Below are 20562 nucleotides of genomic sequence, written 5' to 3'. Positions count from 1 at the left end.
TAAGGTATCTAATCATTATAAGCAGTAAACCTGGTTCACAGTCCACAGTTGGCACAAACTTTCAATTGACACGATGTGTTTATAACATTGTGGGGGCAGAATTGATATCAATTCGCGTTACGCATCCTCTCTGATTTCATCTCCGTCGACAACTTACTTTATTTCTTTGCATCTAATTCTTTCCATGCAGAGGGACTGGTTTCAAAGATAAAATTATGATCTCGTTGGAAACTATAATACTCTTTGATTGTGTAAATGTGAATACACAGGGGTATTTAAAAACTAACATGGAATAATTATAAACAATAAAGACACACATATGTAAGAACTGAGCTACAGATGGGCGTTCTCGTCCATGAAGGCCAAGCCTGAACCGAGTGCCCTACTGAAGAATCTTACATGTGATTGTGGCACCTCGTAAGTGCAGCGTTAGCCTCCATAACGGAAACTATTCAGTGACTGAAAGGAGGATTTGTCTATGAATAGCCTAAGGCTCCATTATTCATGATGCAATCTCTGTGCTGCTGCCTCCGCAAGTAACGACAATTAGTTTATATCCAGTATCTACCCAAAAACTTTTCGAAGCTAGTGAATGTAACCAAACAAATAGGTCAGTATCTGTTTGACTGTGACAGGAATTTAAGACATTTTTATCATTAACTTCCACACAACTCCTTCATGAAATTTATAAATTTAAATCTGTTCATTTAATTATTAGTTACTCCATCATCATTCTATACTTCTGATACTGACGTTCCATCATTCGATACTTCTGATACTTTCGGCGGCGCGATTCTTTCCGTACCGTTGACGACGGACCTGCACCTACCTGTGAACATTGTCTGAGCAGACTATCAGTAGGAAAGCCGAGTGAAACCTACTGTACTTAGACGTGAACCAGGCTGCAATTTAAGTCACTAATCTACGTTTCGGGAGAAAGTATTCACAGAAATGAAACTTTAGAAATTTTGTCCTCAATTAATATATTCTGATACTTGTACCACTGCCAAGCCCGCTCTAGCCTTAACACAGTTACAATCCCTTTCACTCACGTTAGCAAGTTTATGGTGTTGCATTTCCTGAAAACGTAATAGCTACAAAAATACTGATTCTTTTTGATTGATAATGCTCGTCAAGTATTAAGTTTGTCGCTACCAAATACAGTCACAGTTTTTAGCCACCGACCTGCTCAATACGCCACGCGGAATATTTGTCTTTTCTCGTCTCAAAATTCACTTAAAAATTCCAAAATTTCTACACACACATCGGAATAATTATGCCCTCACTTTCCAACACTTTTGATGTATGAAACACTGCTAGATCGGGCAACTTATCTTTTCCATCGGAACTACTACTACACACGTCCGATCTGTTTCATGGCTATGCTTCCACTCTTCTTCAGAATACTCTAAGTCTTCTCTACCAGCAGAGAAAGGTGCGCGAAGAATATTGCTTTACCATTGGTCAGTTTACTCAACAGCCAATAGCAAAACAACATTCTCACGCGTCAGTCTGCGCTTTTCATCCATAACCAACCGCAAAATAGTAAATCTAACGACTGCACTTATTACCGACGTAATTATCTAAAACGCTGAAGTTTTGCTTATGCATAAAGTTATTTACTATTGTTATTTATACCTGAATTGCCGGCCGTGGTGGTCTCGCGGTTCTAGGCGCGCAGTCCGGAACCGTCCGACTGCAACGGTCGCAGGTTCGAATCCTGCCTCGGGCATGGATGTGTGTGATGTCTTTAGGTTAGTTAGGTTCAAGTAGTTCTAAGTTCTAGGGGACTGATGACCACAGCAGTTGAGTCCCATAGTGCTCACAGCCATTTGAACCATTTTTTATACCTGAATTAACTTTCTCTTTACCATAGAATTTCTTTACAAGTCTATTCTACAAAAATCCTCTTTTTCCACATCCATACTTCTTCGAAATTTTTCCACACTAAATCCTACTACACACCTGGTTTAACAAATATCTTTGTATTAACCTTAAACCACACTCACGCATCATTCATACTGCTAAAACACATTTATATCATTTTACATACACAAAAAGACATAATAACACCTTATGAAAATACTAGAACAGTTTATGAAAAACATTCTATTACTTTAGTGCACTCTAGTGGGCACAATCGAAACTAAAATCACGGTCCCACTATCCAATATTTTCCTTTATCGGCTGATACATAAACTACGTGCGCGACCAGTCTTGCGTCACCATCTGTCATTATCCAGCTCTGAGACACATCTCCCACTTAACCGCCTCCAAGGCAGGATCGTTATACGGCGCTACGCCTCGTACTGAAGCTCTAATACTTCTGATGTTACTACAAAACTGTTGCATAGCTGTTGATGATACCGACTCCACAGGTTTAGCATCAGAATGTCCATTTGAACGCTTGGCCTGTTGCACATTATTATCATGTATACTGTGCAACTGATCTAGGGAATGGGCTGGCCTAGAGACAAGAGGGAAACACAGCGCTGAACTCACGTAGGCAGAGCCTGGGTCCCTCGCCGAACGGTAGGAAGGTGTAGCTCGGCCTGTCCTTGGAGTTCTCTTCTCTGAAACGAGCCGGCATGAACCTCTGGGGCTCCTTCCAGTACCGTGGGTCGTTATGCAGTCCAAGCACAGAGATAACGACCCCGGTGGCCTTCGGGAGAACGATGTCCGTGCCCTGGATCTTCTAGTCGCGGGCGGCCTCGCGGTCGAGGAAGCTGACAGGTGGGTACATCCGCAGCGCCTCTGCAACAGGGGAAGCAGGCCACTGTAGGGTTTGCTCATGCTATGCCCGAATGGACGAGAAGGGCCTTGCCGACACATTCGGATACTGGGGACCATATTTCACATCTGTTTATATTATTCACACTATTCTAATATTTAAATGATGGTACAAACGAAAGTGAAGAGCAAAATTGCTCCCTCCCTGCGCCGGTACGATAGAGTGGACACAACACAAAAACAGCTTTCTTAATTATAACACATAGTGATAAAACTGCTTACACTGATTCTATTTTGAAGACATAGAAGTAGGTGTCTGATTAGCAAACAAAGCGGAGCACAGTACATAAGGTGCACAATACTGTGACCTCGATGAACTTACAAATCTGAGAATCGTAGCAACTGTACTCAGGGGAAAGTAGTTTTTATTATTTTTCTTTTCTTGTTCTGTTTCATATTTGTACTGCTAGTACGTAGCAGATAGTGGTACATATTATACACATAACTGTTACACATCCGTTATCTGAGAGTAACCTATTTTATGCTATCGGATAACAGGCTATAACGAAGAAGAATAAATAAAATAAAAAAAATACCAGTCAATACCAAAAAAATTCTCATCGCAAATAGTGTCTCATAAGTCGCAAGTGTCTCCCTTGCCCAAGTAACGAAATACATCAACGCCTGAAGTAAGAGGGATAATTACTCACATTTCGTTCATGTGTGTCCAGATTTGCGCAATGAAAATAGCCACTTTAGCACACACGGTCGTTTCGGGAAACTAACTCGTAATTTGTAAAAGAAGTGGCGTAAACTGACCTCTTTCTTATGAAACAGTGCGCAATTGGAATTACTTACTTACTCACTGGTCATACCGGACTCGAGAGTCCATTACCGCAGCAACGAATTTTTGCTATTTGTCCCTGTCTTTGGCTATTTCCTTCCATTCACCTTGAGTACCTAGGCTCCTCAAATCAGCCTTCACATTGGCCTCTCATCTACGCCTTGGTCTCCCCACAGGACGTTTTCCTTTTAGGTGCCCTACCAGTTCTATGCGCTCTGCCCTGCCCTCATCTATTCAAGCTACGTGACCCGCCCATCGCAGCACACTATTTATGTCAGGGCTGGAATAGAGTTCGTGAACCTTTTCGTTATGCAGTTTTCGCCACTCTCCGCTAATCTCATCCCTTTTTTCTCCGAAAATTTTCCTCAAAATTTTGTTTTCAAATACTTGAAATGGCTTTTCGTTTTGCACAGTGAGAGACAAAGTCTCACATCCATACAGCATAACTGGTAGAATAATAGTTTTGTATATTCTAATCTTTAAATTCCTAGACAATATCCGTGATGAAAGAAATCTGTTCACTGAGAAGTAGCACGTATTCCCGCCCGTAATCTCTTCTTCAGTTCGGATTCAGTCTCATTTCTCGAAGTGATGTCCACGCCTAGATACTTAAATGTGTTCACTTTTTCCAACTGCACGCCTCCAACTCTTAATGTTTCCTGATCTGCTGCTGTTGGCACCGTAGGCCCTTACTACAACTTTGCACTCGGCACAGGTCGATAGGGCGAACAATCGATTGTGACGTTTTGCGAGAGCGAGTGTCGAGATGCGCCAGAGTGGTTGGCGGGAATGGTGTGTGTGTGTGTGTGTGTGTGTGTGTGTGTGTGTGTGTGTGTGGAGGCCGTTATTGGATTACACGATTTTTTTAAACCGAGAAGGGTGTCACTATCGCCGTGGTTAGACCCCTAAATAATAAATAAATACCGGAAAACTGATGAAGTATCTATATGAAAGTGATCAGTGACGTTACCAGTGTCGATATTTAGTTTCGCGTCTACCGCGCAAGCCTACCTTGGATTGCAGTGTTGGATGCTGTGATGAATTAGCGTGTGATGGTAATGGAAAATGAAGAAAGCCTGTGCTGAGATTAGCCGTAATTAGATATGTATGACGAAGGCAGTGGCTGTCTCCTTTTCGTGTTTTGAGAAGAATATAAGTTCTTAATTAGTAAAACTGTGTTGTGTTCATTATTACCATACATTCAGTATTATAGTATTGAACAGGATGAACTGGAAAGTAACAACTTCCGTAGCAGTCAATTCCGATTACCAGCCCCATTAGGTTCACGGTCATGTTAATAGTAAATATTGGGCTGCTATTCAATCGGATCAGGTCGGGATTAAAACGGAGGTGTTACACATTCTAGTAGTAAGCAGGTATTTAGTTTTGTCTTCACTTATCCTTAGACCTACCTCTTCACTAGCCTTGGTTAACGCATTCGCATTTGCTGTTACAGATTCTTTCCTATCGCTAGTGATGGCAAATGGTTCAAATGGCTCTGAGCACTATGGGACTTAACATCTATGGTCATCAGTCCCCTAGAACTTACAACTACTTAAACCTAACTAACCTAAGGACATCACACAACACCCAGCCATCACGAAGCAGAGAAAATCGATGACCCCGCCGGGAATTGAACCCGAGAACCCGGGCGTGGGAAGCGAGAACGCTACCGCACGACCACGAGATGCGGGCTATCGCTAATGATGTTTAGATCATCTGCATACCCTAACATCTTAATTCGGTTGTTTAGATCATCTGCATACCCTAACATCTTAATAGGGTATGCAGATGATCTAAACATCATTAGCGATAGGAAAGAATCTGTAACAGCAAATGCGAATGCGTTAATCAAGGTTAGTGAAGATGTAGGTCTAACGATAAGTGAAGACAAAACTAAATACCTGGTTACTACTAGAATGCCAACAGCAGTAGATCAGGAAATGTTAAGAGTTGGTGGAGACATGCAGTTTGAAAAAGTGAACACATTTAGGTATCTAGGCGTGGACATCACTACGAGAAATGAGATTGAATCCGAACTGAAGAAGAGATTACGGGAGGGAAATGCGTGCTACTTCTCACTGAACAGATTACTTTCATCACGGATAATGTCCAGGAATTTAAATCTTAGAATATACAAAACTGTTATTCTACGAGTAATATTGTATGGGTGTGAGACTTGATCTCTCACTGTGCAAAATGAAAAGCCGTTTCGAGTGTTATAAAACAAAATTTTGAGGAAAATTTTCGGTGCAAAAAGGGGTGACATTAGCGGAGACTGGCGAAAACTGCATAACGAGGGGTTCACGAACTCTATTCAAGACCTGACATAATCAGTATTCTTAATTTACGTAGGCTGCGATGGGTGGGTCACGTAGCTCGAATGGATGAGGACAGGGCAGCGCGCAGAGTACTGGTAGGGTACTTAGAGGGAAAACGTCCTGTGGGGAGACCGAGGCGTAGATGGGAGGACAAGGCTGATCTGAAGAGCATAGGTATTGAAGGTGAATGGAAGGAAATAGCCCAAGACAGGGACAGAGGGCAAAAATACGTTGCTGCGGCAATGGACTCTCGTGTCCGGTATGACCAGTGAGTAAGTAAGTAAGTAATTCCAAGTGCGCACTGTTTCATAAGAAAGAGGTCAGTTTACGGCACTTCTTTGCTTTTATAAATTACGAGTTAGTTTCCCGAAACGACCGTGTGTGCTAAAGTGGCTATTTTCCTTGAGCAAATCTGGACAAACATTAACGAAATGTGAGTAATAATCCCTCTACTTCAGGCGTTGATGTATTTCGTTATTTGGGCAAGGGAGGCATTTGGAACTTATGAGACACTATTTGCGATAAGCATTTTTTTGGTATTTTTTTATTTATTCTTCTTCACTATAGCCTGTTATCCCATATCTAAAACAGGTTACTCTCATATAAAGCATGTGTAACAGTTATATGTATAATATGTACCACTATCTGCTACGTACTAGTACTACAAAATGTAAAACAGAACAAGAAAAGAAAAATAATAAAAACTACTTTCCTCTGAGTACAATTGCTACGATTCACAGATTTGTACGTTCATCGAGGTCACCGTATTGTGCACCTTAGGTACTGTGCTTTGTTTGCTAATCAGACAGCTACTACAATGCCTTCAAAACAGAGTCACTATAAGCAGTTTTATCACTATGTGTTATAATTAAGAAAGCGGATTTTGAGTTGTGTCCACTCTATCGTACCGGTGCAGGAAGGGAGCGATTTTGCTTTTCACTTTCGTTTGCACCATCATTCGTGAGCGACAAGTGAAAATGATTCAGCTGCGGAGATGTATTTTGCTAAAGCGAGTGCCTAAACTGCGGCAAATAGCAGAAATAGCAGCTGTGTAATATGAGAACCGTTGTTTTTTTTTTTAGATATGAACTACTGATCGCTGTTTCCTGTGCTCGGATACACCCTCAATCTATCCCGTTCAGCAGCCATTGTCTGCTGGACTGCTTGAATACAGGTCGGCGCGTCAGCAGCGTCCCCACTGTGACGTATCAGCTCAAACAGAATGACCTCTCCTTTGTCGACGTACATAGGTGCTCGAAACATGTTTGCATGTTTTTGCAGTGCACATCGTCAGCCAATAAATCGTTCATTTTATTCCCCAGATCTCGTTTCTTGTCGGCTTTTATAAGCACAAAATTACTTTAAGGGCCTCGAAGCGCTTCAGTCTGGAACCGAGTGACCGCTACAGTCGCAGGTTCGAATCCTGCCTCGGGCATGGATGTGTGTGATGTCCTTAGGTTCGTTAGGTTTCAGTAGTTCTAAGTTCTAGTGGTCTGATGACCACAGATGGTAAGTCTCATAGTGCTCAGAGCCATTTGAAACATTTTACTTTAAGGGAAAAGATATAAAGACTTCGATTTATACCAGAGACATCGTAATTTGGAGTGAGACATCAAAGGACTTGGAAGGACAGTTGCACGGAATGGAAGTTGTCTTGAATATACGTGGACAAAATCAAAACGAGAGTAACGATATGCCGTGGTATTAAATCAGGCGATGACTGTGGAACTAGATTAGGAATTGAGACACTAATGATGATAGATAGTTTTTAGGTATTTTGGCCGCAAAATAACTGATATGGCTTAAGTAGGGATGGTACGCAGTGTAGTTGGGAAAAAGAGCAGTCTGTTAACATACAACATAAATTTCATTGGGACAAAGTTTTTTCTGAAGCTACGTGTATAGAGCGTAGCTACGTACGTAAGCGTAAAGTGAACGCTAAAACAGTTCATACGAAAAAACAATAGAGGATATTGGCATACAGAACCACACAACTGAACTGAGGAAATACCGGGTGGTTATAATTAAACTGAAGGAGTTTGTACTGCTGCAATGCGGGATGTGATCGATAACGTGACGCTGAAACATGTAGGTATATAAGAACGTAGGCTTCCGCAGCCGGTGTCATAGTGATTAAAATTCTTCTGGGTATTGTGGCGCGTCATTGCTAAAAACTACAATAATAAACTAAAACCGACGTTTCGGCAGAATCACAACGGCCTTCCTCAGGGCACGACAGGTTTTGCATGGGAATAGGTGCTTCTACACTCCTGGAAATGGAAAAAAGAACACATTGACACCGGTGTGTCAGACCCACCATACTTGCTCCGGACACTGCGAGAGGGCTGTACAAGCAATGATCACACGCACGGCAATGCGGACACACCAGGAACCGCGGTGTTGGCCGTCGAATGGCGCTAGCTGCGCAGCATTTGTGCACCGCCGCGGTCAGTGTCAGCCAGTTTGCCGTGGCATACGGAGCTCCATCGCAGTCTTTAACACTGGTAGCATGCCGCGACAGCGTGGACGTGAACCGTATGTGCAGTTGACGGACTTTGAGCGAGGGCGTATAGTGGGCATGTGGGAGGCGGGGTGGACGTACCGCTGAATTGCTCAACACGTGGGGCGTGAGGTCTCCACAGTACATCGATGTTGTCGTCAGTGGTCGGCGGAAGGCGCACGTGCCCGTCGACCTGGGACCGGACCGCAGCGACGCACGGATGGACGCCAAGACCGTAGGATCCTACGCAGTGCCGTAGGGGACCGCACCGCCACTTCCCAGCAAATTAGGGACACTGTTGCTCCTGGGGTATCGGCGAGGACCATTCGCAACCGTCTCCATGAAGCTGGGCTAAGGTCCCGCTCACCGTTAGGCCGTCTTCCGCTCACGCCCCAACATCGTGCAGCCCGCCTCCAGTGTAGTCGCGACAGGCGTGAATGGAGGGACGAATGGAGACGTGTCGTCTTCAGCGATGAGAGTCGCTTCTGCCTTGGTGCCAATGATGTTCGTATGCGTGTTTGGCGCCGTGCAGGTGTGGGGAGCGATCTCCTACATTGGCCGTACACCTCTGGTGATCGTCGAGGGAACACTGAATAGTGCACGGTACATCCAAACCGTCATCGAACCCATCGTTCTACCATTCCTAGACCGGCAAGGGAACTTGCTGTTCCAACAGGACAATGCACGTCCGCATGAATCCCGTGCCACCCAACGTGCTCTAGAAGGTGTAAGTCAACTACCCTGGCCAGCAAGATCTCCGGATCTGTCCCCCATTGAGCATCTTTGGGACTGGATGAAGCGTCGTCTCACGCGGTCTGCACGTCCAGCACGAACGCTGGTCCAACTGAGGCGCCAGGTGGCAATGGCATGGCAAGCCGTTCCACAGGACTACATCCAGCATCTCTACGATCGTCTCCATGGGAGAATAGCAGCCTGCATTGCTGCGAAAGGTGGATATACACTGTACTAGTGCCGACATTGTGCATGCTCTGTTGCCTGTGTCTGTGTGCCTGTGGTTCTGTCAGTGTGATCATGTGATGTATCTGACCCCAGGAATGTGTCAATAAAGTTTCCCCTTCCTGGGACAATGAATTCAGGGCGTTCTTATTTCAATTTCCAGGAGTGTATGTACTACAGACTATCGATGTCTGATGTCACTGTTGTAAAACTTTTAATTGGCCCTCTAATATGATTGGCTAGTCATGACGTAAGAGGAGAAGGAAGGAAAGAGGCTATTCGTGGATGTCCATGTCGTCAACTATTGGTAGCTGTCCGCCAATCAGCGTTCGGCTTCTGGTCGGCAAGTTTTCCTCCTGGTGTGCGCGGAAGTGGACTGACAGTTGCTCTACAGCTGTTTGTGCAGATATGTCCGTGTCGCGTGTAGCTTCTGCCCCTCAACGTTCGCGGCCCTTTCGTCCGGGATGGCCGGCAGCCAGGACGCCGGGAGTTTGTAGCCATCTTCTCTATTGATGTTCTGATGCTGCTTAATAACTTCGATCGCCTCCCGTATTTTGCGTTCTCGCATCCAGGATTCTTTCGCCAGTACTCGGGCTTCCTGTAACCTCATAAGTTGTCCACAGTCACGGTGGTCCGCTGTCGCCGATTTATTATTTTGGTGTAATCGTACATAGCGTTCGTGTTCTGCTACTCGTAAGCTGAGAGGTCTCCCTGTTTCTCCTATGTAGGTAGCTCCGCACTCACACCGTAGTTCGTAAACATCAGCAGTGTTAAGACTGTTGACTACATCCTTGGTTGAACCTATCATTTCGTGGATCCAGTGACGGCTTCGAAAGATCGGTTTGAGACCTCGTCGGCGGAGGACGTTGCCTAGCTGTTCACTGACGCCTTTTACATATGGTGGGTGTACCAGTGGGAGCTCCTCTTCTTTGCCTTCTTCTCGTGTTCTGCTCCCTTTGGTTTTAGCTACCTTTCTTATGGTGTTGTCATCGTAGTCGTTGGCGCGAAAGGTGTGTTGCAGCTCCTTTAATTCTTCTTCGATGTTATTTTCATCGCTTATCCGGTAGCGTCGGGCAGTTAACCCTTTCGTGAGCAAAATTATTGAGCATTTTTTTTAATGAATGGAGAGCAGATAGTAGTTAACAGATGCGTATATTTATCATGCAGAATATCAAATTTGCTCCAGCTGTGAAAGTGAGGTCACAAAATAAGGTGGGAAGTATTCTTCCCACTGCCCTTCCTTGGAGTTAAATGACAGAAACAACTTTTTCAATATATGTCATATATATTTGATAAATTTACTTCTCTTGTTACAATGATTGTTCACAATTACTTGCCATGAAATTTTCTGAAACATGGGTCTATGCAAAGTGGTATTTGACAATATGTACAAACACAGCGAGTACTCTTTTCCGCAGTATTGGTACTACAATGACGGCACGTCCAGTAGGTTTCCTCCTAAAATGGGTTGATGCTCCCCTAGAGCCACATGACAAGAATCTTCGGGTACTTTATTCCTTTTTGCCAGAAAGAGGTTTTTGTCCTCGCCTTTTTTTGGGGTGAGAAGCCAGCGATCAACTGTCTGGCTAGATAGATCCTGTATGTGAGCTGATCATGCTGCCCGCTTTCTCTTTTACTTATTTTCCACAGGACAAAACTGTTCACTGCAGCAACGTCCACCAGGAATTAAAATATTCTGTGCCACCATTTTACAGAACGTCTGCCAATAGCATACCTTTCTTGTAATTGATCAAATTATCGACACCACCCATTATTTTGTTGAATTCTGCCACAACTTCAGGACAAGAAATCTCTGTACTAGTATCATCCTTGTTTTTCCTTTTCACGATGGTTGTTTCTCCTGGGTCATGAATTGAGGACAGGAAACTGACCGGACGGTTATCCATCCATTTAACTGCAGAAATGACACCTATTGTTTCAAAATGGAATTCTCCTCGTTCCAGTTTTACGTTTTCCTTCATAAATTTGGGTAAATCAAATGTATTTACCTTATACTATAGCTTTGAGGAAAAAATCACAAAATGTCACGCAAACAGCACTGAAAGGCTCCTCTACAGAGCAACACTCAGCTATACAATGCGTCTGCTCGAAGGTACAGCAAAAACGGCGTGAACTTCGGATTGGAAGTAGTACCCCATACTGTTCGCTAGGTGGTAGCACCGTACAGAGGTGGGAACTGTGAATCTTACGGGACTATGAGCGAGTTCATTGTAGTGGGAAGCATGTTTACCATGGCTCACGAAAGGGTTAACGTATGCAGAACAGAATATTTTTGAGCTGGGTGGTGGTGGCTGTCCGCTTCCAGGTACCGATTAATGTGCATTGGTTTGCCGTACACTTTGTGTCCCTTATACCTTCGGCAGCTCTGTATACTTCCACATCCGGAAATGGCAAGGTACCATTGTGGGTATGATCGTTAATCTGAACGCATACAGAGTATGATATTATGTAAGTAGAAGGGGATGAGGAGGAAGGGAGAGTGAAGAGCAGGAACTCATGACGTCAGCTCCATCGTGATTTTATGCGGAGTCAGTGGCTCCGAGTAAAAATATGCGACGGACCGGAATTCGAGCCCGGAGACTCCTGCTTACTAGGTAATTGCGCCAGATACTGCGCCACACAGACACAGTATTCATCGGACTGCCTCAGCCGGCCCACATTGCCACCTAGCGCCAACTACCCACAGTCCCCATCCATGTTCTCCATTCTCGCTACTTTGAGATCGCCGCTGGAAGACGAAAGTTATCGTGCATTCACACTGAAACTGCTGGCATTACAACCCATCGAGGCCACTCAATTACATGCTCTCAAGCCGCAAGCAGGCACAGTGCGAAATGTTTCACGTTTTGACATTAGTATGCTGTTTCTATCATTTGTAGACTTACAGAAAGATTTTGACAATGTTGACTGGAATACTGTCTATCAAATACTGAAGGTGGCAGAGGTAAAATACAGGGATCGAAAGGCTGTTTACAATTTGTACAGAAACCAGATGGCAGTTATAAGAGTCGAGGGACATGAAAGGGAAGCAGTGGTTGGGAAGGGAATGAGAAAGCGTTGTAGCATATCCCCGATACTATTCATTCTGTATATTGAGCAAGCAGTAAAGGAAACAAAAGAAAAGTTCGGAGTAGGTATTAAAATCCATGGAGAAGAAATAAAAACTTTGAGGTTCGCCGATGACATAGTAAAATAACTGATGATGGTCGAAGTAGAGAGGATATAAAATGTAGACTGGCAATGGCAAGGAAAGCGTTTCTGAAGAAGAGAAATTTGTTAACATCGAGTATAGATTTAAGTGTCAGGAAGTTGTTTCTGAAAGTATTTGTATGGAGTGTAGCCATGTATGGAAGTGAAACATGGACGATAAATAGTTTAGACAAGAAGAGAATAGAAGCTTTTGAAATGTGGTGCTACAAGAGAAGGGGTAGATGACATAACTAATGAGGAGGCATTGAATAGAACTGAGGAGAAGAGGTGTTTGTGGCACAACTTGACCAGAAGGAGGGATCGGTTGGTAGGACATCAAGGGATCACCAATTTAGAATTGGAGGGCAGCGTGTAGGGTAAAAATCGTAGAGGGAGACCAAGAGATGAATACACTAAGTAGATTCAGAAGGATGTAGATTGCAGTATGTACTGGGAGATGAAGAAGCTTGCTCAGGATAGAGTAGCATGGAGAGCTGCATCAAACCAGTCTCAGGACTGAAGACCACAACAACAACAATGCTGTTTATCGCTTGGCGATGCGAGCTTGTTTCTTTTGCTAAGTGAACGATGGCGTAAAGCATTTAGGACGTTGAAGCTATGGGTATTGAGAAGAAAGGCCGTGCACTGTTGGTAAAGTTGTTTTATCAGAACAGCAGCAACGGTAGTGTTGCATTTCGGGATTATTGCCGACAAAACAGCTGTGAAGAGACCTCACGTCAATAAATAGGCTAAATAACATGAGGAAGAATTTGAAGAAAGACCTGAATGTAGTGGTGGGGCAAGGAGACGGAGACGGCCCATTCTCATAGCAATTGTTGATGAAGTTGCTATAGCTATAGCTTCCCGTGCAGCACATGCTTCAAGCTCTGTAGCCAGTGGTCGAGCTGTGTCACTGGAACTGTCTCGCCCCTGGTCAACAGCTCAAAAAAAAAAAATTTGCGGGCCGTTTTACACTGGTGTCCCTACAAGATTCAGAACGTTCACCTAGTGAAACCTCAAGCTGGGGAACAACCACAGGGCTCTACCCTCCGCTTTTTGGCACGCATGTAAATGGATGACATGTTGCTGGGGAATACTGTTTTGGACAGACGAGGCACATTTTACTCTACAGGACATCGTGAATGCTCAGAACTATCGTAGGTGGGATTGTGAAGAGCATCCTCTGCACTAAAATGGTTTAAATGGCCCTGAAGCACAATGCGACTTTAACGTCTGAGCTCATCAGTCCCCTAGAACTTAGAACTACTTAAACCTAACTAAGGACATCACACACATCCATGCCCGAGGCAGGATTCGAACCTGCGACCGTAGCGGTCGCTCAGCTCCAGACTGTAGCGCCCATAACCGCACGGCCACTCCAGCCGGCTCCTCTGCACTCATCTCATGTGACTGTGTAGTATGGTTCCACATCCTCCTTCATTTTTAATCCGTGGTTCTTCGAGGAGATGACACTCCGTGGACTTGTTATGTGTAGAGTGACATCTACACGTTATAAGGACTTCCGTGTGAAACGTATGAGTCGAACTTTGCAAATACGAAACAGTGTCTACAAAAATATTTTCATGGAAAGTCGGGAAGGAACACATGTCACCAGGTGAAAGATTAGCTTAGAAAAAGCTTCGGTAATAGCTAAATAATCTCTACTGAATTTCAAAAATCTCCCGACTTAAAGCCATTTGTCTACTGGTTGTGGGGGTATATGAAATGGCTCTGAGCACTATGGACTTAACATCTATGGTCATCAGTCCTCTAGAACTTAGAACTACTTAAACCTAACTAACCTAAGGACAGCACACAACACCCAGCCATCACGAAGCAGAGAAAATCCCTGACCCCGCCGGGAATCGAACGCAGGGACCCGGGGGTGGGAAGCGAGAACGCTACCGCACGACCACGAGATTCGGGCGGGGTATATGAAAGTTCGTTTCTATCAAGGACGTATCCGGGCTCTTCCAGATTGAACGTCAGCGCTCTGATTACATTGGATATGCTGCGTGCAAACATGGCATGTTATGGATGCAGCATGTTGCTGAGTTGGGAGACCAAACTCAACATATGTTGCAACTTGCGTCCATATCCTAATAAATGGGACGGAACTACAGTTGTCATATGTTTGATCATTCCTCCTCTTTTCCTGCACCAAACACACATTCTGACAGTTTACAGAGCCAAATTTTCACCTGGTGGCAGAAAGTGGAACTATTACTTTTTCAGCATACTCGGCGAGCGCTCCGATTGACGAACATACCTACGATGTTTCAGCGTCCTGCGACGTATACAGCCAGCACTCACCAATCGGAACACAGTTCAATTACGACCACCCAGTGTGGTTTTATGACACAAAAATGGCTCTGAGCACTAAGGGACTTAACATCTGAGCTCATCAGTCCCCTAGAACTTAGAACTACTTAAACCTAACTAACCTAAGGACATCACACACATCCACGCCAGAGGCAGGATTCGAACCCGCGACCGTAGCAGTCACGCGGTTCCGGACTGAAGATCCTAGAACCGCACGGCCACCACGGCCGGCTTTATGACACTAGTTAAGTAAAAAGAAAAAGAGAAAAAGAATAATAAAATTAAATTTTGTGACCGAGGGCTGTTATTGCTTTAACTTTAATTTAGGAAAAAAAGTGGGATCAGTTCATAGAGCGCATTGTAAAGCGTTTAGACATCATCAGTACGCAACAGGGGGAAGTGTGAGTGGTAAACAGTTTTGAAGGAATGGTAAGGCTCGAACATGCAAGCTGGTTAAAATAAGTGTAGGCTGCGGTGCTTATTTAGAGATGAAGATATTCGTACTGGACAGATAAACGTGGAAAGGTGCATCAAACTAGACTTGAGAAGGTGCAAATAGCTCTGAGCACTATAGGACTCTACATCTGAGGTCATCAGTCCCCTAGAATTTAGAACTATTTAAACCTAACTAACCTAAGGACATCTCACACATCCATGCAGGCAGGCAGGATCCGAACCTGCGACCGTAGCGGTCGCGTGCTTCCAGACTGAAGCGCCTAGAACCGCTCGGCTACACCGGCCGGCACTTGAGAAGGAAGATAATATCAAAAACGACAATATGGGCATGAAGACTGAACCTCCAATTGACCTATCTGACACAAAATCGTGTAGTGAAAGTTGCCGCCTGCTTTTCGTTTTGTGTTATTCACCGTTGACGACGTTGGTGAGGTCCGTCATCTCGTTGAGGGCTTCGTACGTGGGCTGACCGCCGTGCTTTCTCAGCACCTGCCGTACGTGCTGGCGTACTTCTTCCTGTACCTCGACGTTACGCGCCAGCTCGTACAGACTGTAGAGGACCGAGGACGAGGTTTCGAAGCTGGCACCCACGAAGGATATCAGCTGGCTGGCCAAGAGATCATTCGTCAGCTCTGCAGCAGACCGTATTACGTTACTGTTCAGCTTCTAAGAACATGGGCAAAGTCGAATTTTCTGCACCGCCAAACGCTGCTGATAAAAAAAAAAAAAAGTTATTTACTGCGGATTTGGACCTCCAGATTCAGGAACGGCACATGAAACAATTTACTACGTCTCGTGACTACTTGAATGATATGTAAATAAAAACAGTCATAAATCGAAAAAGGACGCTACTAAAAGAGTAACTGTAATGAATGCCTAACTTACTGAGTGTTTTGTCTTCCGTCACCGCTTTTTGGTTTTCCGTCTCTTGCTTAAAGTCCACGTCACTAGGAAGTTGACTTTCCTTGCTTTTCAAGGGGAGATCAACCACATCATTCCGTACGATGCGCTTTTCCTTCCGGTCATCCATAAGCTGTTGATAAAAATAACACCTTTTTAATATCGAAATTATTCGAGTATGAAAGCGTTCATCATTACTTCATCTAGCTGCAATAATAAAAATTCTTATTAATGAAAATTCGCTCCATTTACTTAGATCTTATTAATATTGCCTACGATAGGTTTTAACATTCCCACTGCAGACAATGATTTCAGTTCATCATAAATCCATATTGGTGACCTCTCTCTTTCTCATTCCTGGAAAACACAAGTACATACTTTTCTAACAATTATAGAAGTATATTTTCTTAACTGAAAACTGGTGTCCCGACATAGCCCTTTCCCTTTCACTCGAGTTACTGAGTTTCTGTTACAGAAAATCTTTATTTGCTAAGTATATTGGCTACGTCTTGACAACTACGTTCCTGTCACAGTATTATTTGTCATTTTTAATTTATTAGGCAATTTTAAAGCAGCAGATAAAGTCAGAGCTAGCTTTGCTAGATCATGTGTATCTATCATTAAACTAAGAGCGTTTTAGTTTACAGTAGGAAGGTCTTGCGTGCCTTAGCAAAAGGAATGTTCAGATCTGTGGCTACTTTAAGGAAGAGTTGCGTAGAAATTTTTAATGGAGAAAGACACCTGATACTGGTATAAATATAAGAAGCTTCTGGTTGTTTCTTCACCTTGGTTTCTGTTTCGAGTCATCAGTATTCTGCCTTGTTTGTTGCAGCTGGCTACTAATTCCTCCCGTATGCCAACCTCTTCATCAAAGAGTATCGCTGGCATCCTATGTCCTGTGTCTTTCCCTATTGTTATTACTCTCTACAGCATCCTCTAATACCACGGAAGTTATTTCCTAGTAGCTTACTACATGACCCATCATCCTGTTCTTTCACCTTAACAGTATTTTTCCTGCATTCCTTCGCCTATTCTGTGGAGGACAACCTCATTTCGTATCTGATAAATCAACCTAATTTTTACATTCGTCTATAACACCACATCTGAAACAATTTTTTCTCTTCTCTCCCGGTTTTCCCGCAGTTTGTGTTTAACTACCATACATATATTACTTCCATACATACACTCTCAAATTTCGTCCTGAAAATACGGCCTTTGTTTGATACTAAGATCCAACAATTCACTGTTGTAACTTCTCATGCTGCATTGTACTTCTCCGTACTTAGTAATGATTGCTGGTACTGTAGTTACGAGAGAAAAATTTTAGACAGAAGGAGCAAAAAGTTAGGATGGAAAAATACTTATGTTAACGTGTTTACGCGAAGAAATGTAAGTTTGAAGTACGAAAATATTAAAACCAAATGAAACTGGCTGTTTTAACCTGATATGTGTTATACGACACCAGGAAGTAACTTCCATGGTAGCACAGAGAGCCGTAGAGAGCAAAAACTGCAAAAGAAGAACAAATACTTTGTGATATTGTTTAGGCCAGATTTGACCAGTTACAATATCTGTTACCACAAAAAATATCTGCAATAATTTCGGATTAACCTGTGATTCTAGTGTGCGTGGGTGGTGGTGGTGGGAGGGGGGGGGGGAATAACTACAGGTTTTATTTTACACGTCCTCGCCTCTTCCACAACAACACGAAAGAAAAATATGTCCACAAGTGAAGCACTCCAAAATTACCTGCAACAGTGCCAACGTGGCATTAGATCTTCTATAACTAAACTACTTACATCGACTCTAATGTTTGTTCCTCCAACGTTTACGGTTTACAGCTACAGTATCCCTTGCGTGATTTCAAGATTAGATTATGGTACTGCCACATCACGTCAGACAACTAGTAGTACTTCATTTCTTGAAATAACAATAGCCCAGTTTTCGCTACTCACCTTTCGTGTGTCTGAATAACAGCGATCGACAAAATTTTAATATTTAATAGCAATAATCTTAAAAATATTACATCCGTGTTCCTCCTCCTCTCTTCCAATCTATTCTCTTTAATTATTCTCTAATAATAGTGATACAATTATTATAATATTTGGTGCAATCATGTGTACCTCAATGGATTACGTGCTAGTGCGTGTACTTTAACTGTAACAAATGACATACGTCGCACGACAACCTGAAGGCCATAATCTGAGCGGTATAAGAACTCAAACAAAGAGTTAAATGTTTATACATTCTACACAAACAAACACCCTCCGAACAGGCCATTAAAGCCCGTCGGTACCGACCTGTCGCCGTGTCATCCTCAGCCCTGGATGCGGATGCGGAGGGGTATGTGGTCAGCAATTCGCTCTTCTGGCCGTTGTCAGGTTTCGAGAACGGTGCCACCACTCCTCGATGAGGTAACTCGTAAACTGCCCTCGCGAGGGCTGACTGCACCCCGCTTACCAACAGCACTCGGCAGACTCAGAGTGTGACCCGCTCAAGTTGCAGCCAAACCCCAAAGCGCTTAAATGCTGTGATATGACGCGAATAGGTGTTTTTTTACCACTGCGGCAAGGCCGTTGGCTTGTACCTTCTAGACTCACGAGTATTTAAATAAGTTCATTCCGTATCTCTAGATTTCCGGAAAGCTTTTGACACCGTTCCTCACAAGCGACTTCTAATCAAGCTGCGGGCCTATGGGGTATCATCTCAGTTGTGCGACTGGATTCGTGATGTCCTGTCAGGAAGGTCGCAGTTCGTAGTAATAGACGCCAAATCATCGAGTAAAACTGAAGTGATATCAGGTGTTCCCCAGGGAAGCGTCCTGGGACCTCTGCTGTTCCTGATCTACATTAATGACCTGGGTGACAATCTGAGCAGTTCTCTTAGATTGTTAGCAGATGATGCTGTAATTTACCGTCTAGTAAGGTCATCCGAAGACCAGTATCAGTTGCAAAGCGATTTAGAAAAGATTGCTGTATGGTGTGGCAGTTGGCAGTTGACGCTAAATAACGAAAATTGTGAGGTGATTCACATGAGTTCTGAAAGAAATCCGTTGGAATTCGATTACTCGATAAATAGTACAATTCTCAAGGCTGTCAACTCAACTAAGTACCTGGGTGTTAAAATTACGAACAACTTCAGTTGGAAATACCACATAGATAATGTTGTGGGGAAGGCGAGCCAAAGGTTGCGTTTCACTGGCAGGACACTTAGAAGATGCAACAAGTCCACTAAAGAGACAGCTGACACTACACTCGTTCGTCCTCTGTTAGAATATTGCTGCGCGGTTTGGTATCCTTATCAGGTGGGATTGACGGAGGACATAGAAAGGGTGCAAAAAAGGGCAGCTCGTTTTGTGTTATCTCGTAATAGGGGAGAGAGTGTGGCAGATATGATACGCGAGTTTGGGATGGAGGTCATTAAAGCAAAGACGTTTCTCGTCGCGGCGTTACCTATTTACGAAATTTCAGTCGCCAACTTTCTCTTCCGAATGCGAAAATATTTTGTTGAGCCCAACCTACATAGGTAGGAATGATCCTCAAAATAAAATAAGAGAAATCAGAGCTCGAACAGAAAGGTTTAGGTGTTCGTTTTTCCCGCGCGCTGTTCGGAAGTGGAATGGTAGAGAGATAGTATTATTGTGGTTCGATGAATCCTCTGCCAAGCACTTAAATGTGAATTGCAGAGTAGTCATGCAGATGTAGATGTAAAGCCGTGCGTTAAGTACAAACCTCTCCTACGTTTTGTACACAGTAGTCTTCTATTTCCTTTCTGCCAAGACGGACGTGGAGGAATGATATCAGTGTCGGAGCGAAGAAAAGTAATGTTGTTTGGATTCTTCCCACCAGATCCTCTCGACGGAGACTCCCCTAAATTGACTCGCACCGTAGAGTTGGGATCTTCCAGAGATCGAGAGTCGACACCCATGAATATGGAGCAGACCACGTCGGTCGTGTAGCGAGCCATGGTGTCCTTCAGTTCCACGGCATCGCCTCGTGGATACGCAAAAAAGAAGACAGGAGAGACAAATCACGTTATTCACTTGTAGGCTGTACACAAACCTGCAAACGGATTTGTTGGAACTTTTAATCACACATCATCTTGCTGGCAATTTTCCCAAAAATTTTCATGTTAAAACTACATACAATCATGACACGTTTTAAGTAATTTAACAATATATAAGTTGACCAAAAACAAAAACATTAAAAAGAATTTACAACATAATTCCCCACTTAAAGAAGTACCTCTAGCTCGCATTTTTTCTCTCTGGTCCGAAAGAGTAATAAACGATAAACAACACGTATCTGTCACTGTCCCCCAAT

The 20562-nt window shown here is 43.6% G+C and overlaps 1 protein-coding gene across 1 annotated transcript; it reads right to left on the bottom strand.

Annotated features, from left to right (window-relative positions):
- Positions 1-2695: 2695 nt before the first annotated feature.
- On the bottom strand, positions 2696-20206 carry LOC126285227 (cytochrome P450 6B4-like). The gene is made up of 4 exons (XM_049984526.1): positions 20126-20206; positions 16226-16373; positions 15754-15972; positions 2696-2754 (listed from the first exon to the last, which is right to left on the bottom strand). The coding sequence occupies exons 1-4, from the start codon at positions 20204-20206 to the stop codon at positions 2696-2698; spliced, it is 507 nt and encodes a 168-aa protein (XP_049840483.1).
- Between the last annotated feature and the right edge of the window lie 356 nt (positions 20207-20562).

This window comes from Schistocerca gregaria, chromosome 8 (assembly GCF_023897955.1).
Source record: "Schistocerca gregaria isolate iqSchGreg1 chromosome 8, iqSchGreg1.2, whole genome shotgun sequence".
NCBI classification, from domain to species: Eukaryota; Metazoa; Arthropoda; class Insecta; order Orthoptera; family Acrididae; genus Schistocerca; species Schistocerca gregaria.
Note: the sequence above shows the minus strand (reverse complement) of the source record. Positions and strands in the feature narration are given on the sequence as shown.

Excerpts from the sequence above, each read along its gene's own strand:
- LOC126285227 (XM_049984526.1), bottom strand. The coding sequence starts at position 20,206 with ATGGCTCGCTACACGACCGACGTGGTCTGCTCCATATTCATGGGTGTC. Across the intron at positions 16,374-20,125 it reads TGGAAGATCCCAACTCTACG|CTTATGGATGACCGGAAGGA; the intron begins GTGCGAGTCAAT and ends TTTTATCAACAG. Across the intron at positions 2,755-15,753 it reads CCTCACCAACGTCGTCAACG|AGGCGCTGCGGATGTACCCA; the intron begins GTGAATAACACA and ends CCCCTGTTGCAG.